Below are 9,968 nucleotides of genomic sequence, written 5' to 3'. Positions count from 1 at the left end.
GATCCAATTATTAAAATGAAAGGTAAAATATTAAATTTTATCCTTCGATATATTTGTGTGTGACTTATCCACATTGATACGCTATATGTACGTGAGTTCCCGGGTACCTAGACACAGCCTTGATTATATATATATTAGTCTAATAACATAATATGGTCAATGCCATATTGGTTAGTAATTTTGTTTCTATATACACAATGTATAACAAAATAATAACATTCAAAATTAAAAAAATATTAATGTTTTATTAACGCTGTGGCTAGAGTCACGGACACCGTGAATATAATGCGTTCACGGACATTCGATGCGCGCATGCGCAAATACTATATTTTGTTATCATGTCCGGGTATCTACTGAGTATCCGGACACTGATAAAATTATTATCATATTATCATTATTTAATACGTTTGTCCGTACATTGTTTTAATATTATCAAAATACGTTTTCCGTACATTATTTTAATATTAAAAGTATATAAAAAGTATATAAAAATTTTAACTATGCGTGTGGGCGACGTTTTTAAAACTTACGCGGATTTTGAAGAGGCTTTAAGTCAATATAAAAAGTCAACATTCGTTGACTTTTATATCAAAGATTCAAAAACTGCGAAATCACAAATTAGACGGTACCCGAAACTGGCCAATTCTTCCGAACAATTGAAGTACTATTATGTAAAACTTGCATGTGTTCATGGCGGATCTTATAGGAAAAAAAATTCTTGCCAAGATCTGCGTAGTACTTCGTAAGTTAATTTTTTTCTCATTTATCAAAATGTACTCTTTTGAATTTTATGAATTTATATGAATTGTATAGATCAATGCGACAGGGTTGTGAAGCGTATATTTATTTAATTGCCAATGCAAAAGGGGATGCGTTGGAATTAACTCGTATGAATGACGAACATAATCACGAGAAGTCGGAGACATTATTTTCTCATCTCCCAAATCAGCGAAGAGTCACCCCTCAAGAGAAAATGGAAGTGTTGGAATTAATGAAGTTGAAGGCCAATAAGAAGTTAATTCAGCACAAAATGCAAACGAAGACCGGTAAAGTCATAAATCTCAAAGATATTGCCAATATATATACCACAGGTAGTACGTATGAATTTTAGCCAGTTAGAAGTTGTAATGCAATAATTCTTATTATTTTGCAGGAAAAACACCAAGTCACAACAGTTTGAGTGAAATTGTCGAGCAGTTGCAAAATACGTATAATTGTACTGTTGAAATATCAGCTGATAGCGATCAAAATTTGATTGGTCTGTTTATCCAGGACAAAATAATGCAGAATACATTTAAAGCATTTCCTGAGGTAGGAAATATAGAGGTTTATTGGAAATTAGATGTGTATTTTTAGATTTGTAATACAATGTCAATAATATATAAACTAAAATACTACTATAAATGTGGAATACTAATTTGTCAATTATTTCAATTATATAATATAATAATTTGGTAATAAAGTATAAATTTGTTAAGTATAGAAGGTATATTGTGAATTATATGTGAACTATTAGTCTGCTAAGTATGGTATGGTTATTTTGTGAATTATATGTGAACTATTAGTCTGCTAAGTATGGTATGGTTATTTTGTGAATTATATGTAAACTAATATATGAATTTAAATGTAATTAAAATTGATGTACAATCTTTAATAAATGTTTTATTCTGAATAAATGTTGTATTATTCTTGAAATTATCATTATAGGTAGTATTTGCAGATGCAACGTATAAATTAAATAATTTACGAATTCCATTGTATGTAATGATGGTGGAAGATGGCAATGGACAAAGCGAAGTAGTAGCTCTAGGGCTCATGACAAATGAAGAAAAAGAGACGTTACGCTGGTTTTTTGAGACGTTTAAAAGGTTGAATGACAGAAGTACCGATACTAGACTATATATGACTGACAAAGATATGGCTGAAAGGAAAGTCATAAGAGAAATATTTCCAAATGTAAATTTGGCTATATGTCTGTTCCATGTATTACGAACATTCAATCGGGAAATAACATGCGAAAAACAAAACATAAACTCTGTTCAAAGAGATCAATTAAAAAAAATTTTTGAAGATATGTGTTACGCCAAATCCATAGATGAATACAACGCATTATTTGAGCGCTTAAAATCTGAAGCACCAGCAACTGTACTTGATTATTTTTTAAAGAATTGGCACAATATAAAAAATGAATGGGTTACAGGGTTGACATTTAATAGTGGACATTTTTTAAACAATACCAACAACCGTTTGGAATCGTTTAACGGAAAATTAAAAAGTGTTATACCAACGTTTTCTAATCTCAATAATTTTATTGAAAAATTATTCATTGTGTTAAAATGCCTAAGATTAGAACGAGACACAAAAGCCGTAAAAATGGTCCAAAAACTACCAACAACAAGAATCAAAGATACAGATCTCCTTCAATATTTTTCCTTATTAACACCTTATGCCTTCGCTTTTGTTAAAAATCAGTTTGAACTTAAATCGAAATCATTACCTTCCACTACTGTTAATGTTTGTGGGTGTCAATTTAATGTAGCTCTGACTTTGCCATGCCGCCATATTTTTTATTTAAGAAGTACCAAAAATATAACTTTATACCAGGAAGATTTGTGTGCAATTCGATGGACAAAAAAATATTATCAGCAACACCAAAGAGTATTTCAAACACCTCCTGCTTTTCCAGAAATACCTGGAAATGAAGTTAATGTAAAAACTGTGACCAAAAACACAAAGAAATTGTCATCAAATGACAAATTTAGGCATACATCGACCATAGGTAGTAAAATAGCCAGTTTACTTTCAACCTTACCTTCTCCTCATTATGAAAGGAAAATTGAGCAACTTCATTATATATATAATTCATGGAAAGAAGGAAAGGAATTGTTTATAGAAGCTACTGATGGTCCAGGCAGCTCTCTGGTTTTACCATCGACCAAAGATGATGGTCCACCTATAAATGAAGGTGCATCAACAAGTTGCTCAAATCCTAACGGTATATACAAATGTTTTAAATATAATAAATGAACTTCCAATCTGTAAGCTTACTTTTTTAATTATGTTTATCTAATAGGATTGTTTATAGAAGCTACTGATGGTCCAGGCAGCTCTCTGGTTTTACCATCAACCAAAGATGATGGTCCACCTATAAATGAAGGTGCATCAACAAGTTGCTCAAATCCTAACGGTATATACAAATGTTTTAAATATAATAAATGAACTTCTAATCTGTAAGCTTACTTTTTTAATTATGTTTATCTAATAGGATTACAAGACATAAAATTGCCTTGTAAAATAAAGATGTGTGGTCGTCCTAAAGGAGCAACGATGACTACCATTGGTCTGAAAAAAAGGAAGAAAGGGTGTCCAATTCCATTCCGTATGCAACATGATTCCAAAAAGCAGGAAATTATGTTAAAATGGGTCATAACTGATACCGAAGTAGTTATGAGAGCATTACATCACAATGTTTTAATACATGAGAGCGAAATCCGAGAGCTAGAACAAATTCAAAGTTCTATTTTAGAGGAAGATGTGAAATTAAGTTTAATTCAAAAATTTTTTTCACATAAAGGATGGAAGTTCTTGGAAAAAACTTTGAAGAAACGAAAAGATGTATGGATATGTCCGAAATGTAATATAGATATTGGTTCTGACAACTCCATTTTGTGTGATAGTTGCTTACTTTGGTATCACACAAAATGTGAGAAAAAACTTACATCCAAAGAAAAAAATAGTGCTTGGTTTTGTTCAAAGTGTATAAATGTATGTAATAAATAAATTAAATCTTCACAGCACTGTTTTAACATTTATTAAAAAATAATAATAATTAGCCAGTTTAAGGTAAGTAATATTGTGGTAAGTTATAATAATAATAATTTAAAATATTAAAGTGTTAATATATTAATGTACGGACATAATGTAGGTACGGAAATTTGGCATAAATAGGTATATACTTTTAATATTAAAATAATATTAAAATAATGTACGGAAAACGTATTTTGATAATATTAAAACAATGTACGGACAAACGTATTAAATAATGATAATATGATAATAATTTTATCAGTGTCCGGATACTCAGTAGATACCCGGACATGATAACAAAATATAGTATTTGCGCATGCGCGCATCGAATGTCCGTGAACGCATTATATTCACGGTGTCCGTGACTCTAGCCACAGCGTTAAAACATACACTAATTAGTTCAATTATTAATTACATTATACATTAAATATTTAACTATTTAAGTAATAGGTACTATGCAGCATCGCCGCAGATGGTTTAAAATTAAAATTTTAGTATTTTACTTTATAAATTTTAAAGTACCCACTTAAATGGATCATCCTGTACCGTAGGACGGGGTGAAGTGAACCGGCTGGTATGAAGTGGCCCATTCTCATTTTTTTGAATGTTTGTCATCATAACTTTGACATAGTTTTATCCAAATTAATTTAATAAATTCTACACCCAAAACAATCAAAATAATTTTTATATCAAAACTACTTTTTTGTTTTTATTTGGAAGTCTTTAAAAAGTCATTAATATCTCAAAAGTAATCAACTAAATTGAAAATGTTCACTCTTAATAATCTTATCAATAAGTTCATATAAATTTATTATTTCAATCATAATTGTAAATTTGTTGTTATTTAGTTTTTGGCGAAACAATTTATAGACAATTTTAAAAACGTCTGGTGAATCGGACCCCCTCAAAACACCAAGAAGTAACAGGAAAAATTATAATTGTCGCTATAATTTGAAGTACCTAAAAACTGGTCCACTTCACCCCGTTCTACGGTATATAGGCCAAAGAATACGAAAAAATTAAAATAAATACCCTGACCTTTAGCATTAAGTTCTATCTACTTATTATTCCTTATATACCCTTCGATTTACAATGAATAAAAAGTTACACGCCTAATAAAATAAGTGCGAAAAAAAGTTCAAAACATTTATTACTTGATACGTTAAACGGAGGTATACTACAAGACAACGTCTAGGTACCTAATACGAATAATTGCATAATGCGTTTTCAAACTTATTGCTACCTCGATTACGGGCGAAATAATGGTCGTACGTAAATGAACCATAGAGCCTTTTCGAATCCTTGTACGCCAAATGATCGGATTTTAGAATTTCGTAGTGATCCAGCTAAAAAAAAAATCAAAAACCCACGCAAATACGTTATTTTCCAAGTACGAAAAACACTATAAAAATCATAACTCCCTAACCAAAAGTTGGATAACGTTGATATTGGTACCAATCGATACAGCGCAAAGTCCTCTATAAGGCCCGACTACAAAAACGGCTCGACGTGCCTAAAAAAAAGCGTCAGTGCAGAAACACCCTGAAAAACGCAAATTTTGAACTTTTGGGGCCCCGAAAGACGGGAAAAAACGTCTCGTACGGTCTCGACACAGGACGCCGAATTTCATCACCGACTGACATGGTATAAGAAAACTTGAGTTTCAGAAACGTGGGACGACACCTCGAGTTTTTCCGAAATAACTTTGAGAGGGGGGGGTCAAAAGTACCCCGACCATGGGGGGACTATTTAGAGGTGCTCGAAACAAATTTTTTGGTGTCAAAACGGTGCGTCTGAGTTAAAACCTGACCGAGATATACTTAAGTCAAAAATAGGGGGAGGGGTAATTTTTGGTATGTTATGCACGTGGCTGCCAACAACCCATAGCCGTTGACGAAATAACGCTACGACGATAGGCGACTGCACACCGGCGATAAACATAGTTTTAAAAAAATTGAACGCTTACGGCGACTAAATAGAATAGTTCGCCGAGGAGAAAACAAGAATCGAACGGTGCTGTGATGCGTGTATGAGATATACCAAACAGCACTCAAACGGCTTTCAACATTTTAAGTACCCAAATGTCAACAAAGTGTAATTGGGCTGATGGTTTATTTTATGAACTACGTGGCTAGCCTCCGTATGCTGATATTATGGTTGGAGGACAGTGCATTTTGATGGTATTACATGGTATGGTTAAGTCGTAGTGAAATGTACTGTTGTTGGTATGCTCCGGGGGTGGCGTGGTAACTTTAAGTGCCTTTATATTACCGGTAACTTTGGATTTAAAACGGTAAATATCACTGGTACACTCGGGATTAAATAGAAAACGCGTTAGGCGCTATCTAGTGTACATGCCCTGGGCAACAAATTCGATAGTATTACGTGCAGCACTTTGGGAATACAGGCGATGATACGTTTCAAATAATAGTAACTACATTCACAGTTATCAAAGTGCGTGTTTAATCATTTACAACAGTGTTTAATTATGTATAGTAGTTATATAGAATATAATATAATAACTAGTGGCTTCTATGGTCCAGGTACATCTCATCAGGGCTGTGCCCTCTTATATACGCTGACGGCTACTTTGATCTCAAGGAAAACGCTTAGTATGGTTCAAATACCATATTACAAGTAACGACGTTTATACTACCTTCAAAGTTATACATGTTACATATTAATACATCAATTGTCATATCCATTACAATGGTTCGGTATTGGTTCCGCGGCGTTACATTTCGCATCATTTATTCACGGTACGCGCTGCATGTCGTCGATGTAAAATTGTCTGTCTCGTTAAAATAGTTTCCTTTGGTATAATTAAAAAAAATATATGTTTAGGTATAGTTTTTTGTTTATTAGCAGCTAAAATCCACAACCAAAAAGTTTATTGGCTTACAGAAAAACCAAGAGCTGTACATTTTGTTGAAATATACAATTAATATTTGAGTATTCAAACCATGTAAGACACACGTACGTGTTCAATGTCGTTTTCTAATAGATACTTTTATGCAGTTAGTAGTTACGATATAACACTATCGCTTTCTATATTGTATACGGCTACAGGATTGACATCAACTGTCAATATATTTAGGGCCGTCAAGCTTCACTTTCAACACAGTTTTATACTAAAATATAACCGTTTTTAGGTGAGTCACATTTGGTAATCATAAATTTAGTGTACCATACAAATACTGCTAAACATTCTAAACAACACAATATTAATAAACACATAAAATGTATTTAATTACAGACTGCAAATTAAATTGTATAATATGAGTATATAACTATATTCTATATGATATAACTTATATAAGTATGTTTAATTATCACTATTATATGAAATAAACTATATAATAAATAATAAATTAATGCTTGATTTTATTATTTATTTTTTATGCTGGATGCCTGGATTATAATATAATATTATGGCATGATTATTTTATACATGAATAGACAATAGTAATATAACTAACCTACATGTATACTATACGCATATACACTGAACAAAAAAGTATTCTTGTGTCAACCAAAACTTAGTAGTGGTACATGTGAAATTAAGTTGCCACAATCTAGTGTTTGAAGTATAAAATACTACATGGTGAAATATTTCAAAAAAATATTAAGCATTGAATTTTTTTTTAACACAAATATAAATTATGGTTATTTATCAATTATTAATTATATATTTATGTAGTACAAGAGTTCTAGGTATAATCATTGGCATTAATGGAATACGAGTGCTACAGTTGAAATATTACTATATTATTAGTTCTTGTTTTCGACTATTTATAGCAAAACTTGGTTATTTTAATTGTGTTAATTAAAATATACAAATTATATATTAAAATATTAAAAGATTAATATTAAAAAGATAGTTTTTAAAAGCGCAGTGAAAAACTAAAGAAAAATGAAGGAAAAACAGAAACTTTTAGGCAGTCTGTTTTCGAGAAAATCGATTTTGATGCCACTCTACAACAAATGACCGTAGGAACATGAAATTTTGACTGAATGTTTATATTATAGCATTTTCTATACACCATAACATTTTTCAAACATTTTGACTTATTTTGAGCTGTTTAAGGCACATTTTCAGTGTCCATTTTTTTTGTTTTTTTTTTTTTTTATAAAAATCAAAAAATAATTATTTTAATTATTAAAAAAGCTTAATTATTAAACAACAATGAAAATCTAAAACAATGTTCCACGTGAATGATTCCCATTAACAGTTATTTATTTTTTTCTCGTATACCTTTTCAGCACCCTTCTTTCGTTTTTACCAGCTTCACACATCATTTAAATTGCACAGTTCAATTAAATTTTTACACTAAACACACGTTTGTAAGTATTGTAACTAACTCGGTAACTCGTTTGTGTAAAAAAGTTCAAAATCAAAATACACATAAATAATGATAAAATAAGGTTATCAATATTATCACTGAATTCTACCATACAATATACAAAAATAAATAATAAAATACCAATACCACAGATTTCTAAATAATACATTAGCATGAATTGGAGGGAAAATAGTGTAAATATCAAAATTCCTTCTATGAATTGTAATAGTTTAAGATATTAAAAATAATACCTTCGTAGGTATTTGATTTTCTTAATATATTTTATGCTTAAATTATAAAAATATAATTTGTTTTTGTAAATATATTATAATAATTATTATACCGGCCCTGCCGGCTCTCACAAGAACCGGCCCATCGGGAAGTTTCCCGATTTCCCGATAGGCCCTGGGTATATTAAACTAAACTATATTCTTATTTACTATTTGTTGCATGCCTGCATACCACATTCATATTTATAATTATATACATAAGACATGTAATAGTTATTAGAATATAAAATATGATAAATATTGATAAGTTTATAATGCTGTACTAATGTTCAGTGTTCTAAATTCTAATGTAAGAATTCAGTAGGTATACATGTACCTATATGTATAAGATGTATACCTACTTGTATCATTTAAACATAAAAATATTTAAAAATGTTGTATACCAAAGGTTAGGTATACCGTATACATATAGGAACCATACAATTATGAAGGTAGTTAATGACAACTTATTTAAAAATAAAACAAAATTTATTAAAATTATGAAATTTTCAAACACTACCGCTGTCACAACATTATGTTCAGTTAAGTACCTATAGAAATTGATTTTTGTTCATTATATTATATTGTTGGTTAGGTTATTAAGCACTTATAACTCAATACATTTCATTACATGTACAAAATAATTAGTATTTCTAACATAATTTAAAATTAAGTACCTATGATACACACGATTTTCTACCGATAACAAGGGCATGTTTGTATTAATTGTTGTAATCACAAATTTAATCTTCATTCACAACTAATAATTTTATTGTTAATAGGTACTTTAATTTGTATTTATTATATAAACAATTTTTAGTTACCCTTTATACTATTTCTTTTGTTACCATTACTCCACATTTACTCATTAGGTTAAGTTAGGTTAGGTTAACTAACACATAGGTAACACAATAATTATCATCTATTTTAATATAATCTTAAATTTTAAATACAGATATAATATGTTATATGATTGAAAATAAAAAAACAAATTAATAGGCCAAATTATATACCTAATACAAATGTACATATTTTACAATTATAATAAATTATACTCAATCCTATGTCAAGTTTAACTTGAAAAATCATAATATCATACAAATCAGCACATAGATTACAATTTAAAAAAAGGTGGGTAAGTGGATTTCGCTCTGCTGTACAGTAAGTTACAAGTGGGTCACTGTATAATGGATGGTATTAAATTTGAATTCAATGATATAATATCATTGTATAAGAAAAACGATTCTGAGCGGAGACGGTATGTTAGTCTAGGTATAAGACATAATATTATATTAGGTACCTATAATAAATTCCAAATTAATCATATCATAATATTTATTAGGTACTTATAACGCGTTATACATCAACAAAAAACCGTGGTACTATCATAGATATATAATAGTATACTTTAGAAGTTTCAAGTACCCACGAATAATATTATACAATCACAACAAAATAACTAAAATAGTTATCCTAGGTTTTTAATATGTAATTTCGTCCAAATTTGTACTTAAAATGACTATAAAAATAAACTGCGTAAATGTATTTT

At 29.9% G+C, this 9,968-nt stretch overlaps 2 protein-coding genes across 4 annotated transcripts in view; both read left to right on the top strand.

The window, feature by feature from the left end:
• Positions 1 to 9,968, top strand: part of LOC100168681 (TBC1 domain family member 13) — a 51,626-nt gene that overhangs the window by 1,506 nt on the left and 40,152 nt on the right. The window contains exon 6 of one of the 2 annotated variants that reach the window (XM_029488574.1): positions 1 to 22. The exons of the other annotated variant lie outside the window; for it this stretch is intronic. Coding sequence (XP_029344434.1) covers positions 1 to 22 — 22 coding nt within the window. The remainder of the gene's footprint in view (positions 23 to 9,968) is intronic. 2 annotated transcript variants of the gene reach the window in all.
• Positions 262 to 1,459, top strand: LOC100575956. 2 transcript variants are annotated; one of them, XM_008191864.3, is made up of 3 exons: positions 262 to 742; positions 814 to 1,094; positions 1,154 to 1,459. In XM_008191864.3, exons 1-3 carry the CDS (start codon positions 339 to 341, stop codon positions 1,354 to 1,356), a joined length of 888 nt encoding a protein of 295 aa, XP_008190086.2. In that variant the 5' UTR covers positions 262 to 338; the 3' UTR covers positions 1,357 to 1,459. The 2 variants fall into 2 exon arrangements, with proteins under 2 accessions (XP_008190086.2, XP_003240149.2); XM_003240101.4 differs by having other exon boundaries at positions 281 to 742; positions 814 to 1,091; positions 1,154 to 1,441.

Source organism: Acyrthosiphon pisum, chromosome A1, assembly GCF_005508785.2.
Source record: "Acyrthosiphon pisum isolate AL4f chromosome A1, pea_aphid_22Mar2018_4r6ur, whole genome shotgun sequence".
Lineage (NCBI taxonomy): Eukaryota > Metazoa > Arthropoda > Insecta > Hemiptera > Aphididae > Acyrthosiphon > Acyrthosiphon pisum.
Note: the sequence above shows the minus strand (reverse complement) of the source record. Positions and strands in the feature narration are given on the sequence as shown.

Bases quoted from the DNA above. Each gene is read 5' to 3' on its own strand.
- LOC100575956 (XM_008191864.3), top strand. From the start codon at position 339: ATGTCCGGGTATCTACTGAGTATCCGGACACTGATAAAATTATTATCA. The intron at 743-813 runs GTAAGTTAATTT...TGAATTGTATAG, and splicing joins CAAGATCTGCGTAGTACTTC to ATCAATGCGACAGGGTTGTG. The intron at 1,095-1,153 runs GTACGTATGAAT...ATTATTTTGCAG, and splicing joins CAATATATATACCACAGGTA to GAAAAACACCAAGTCACAAC.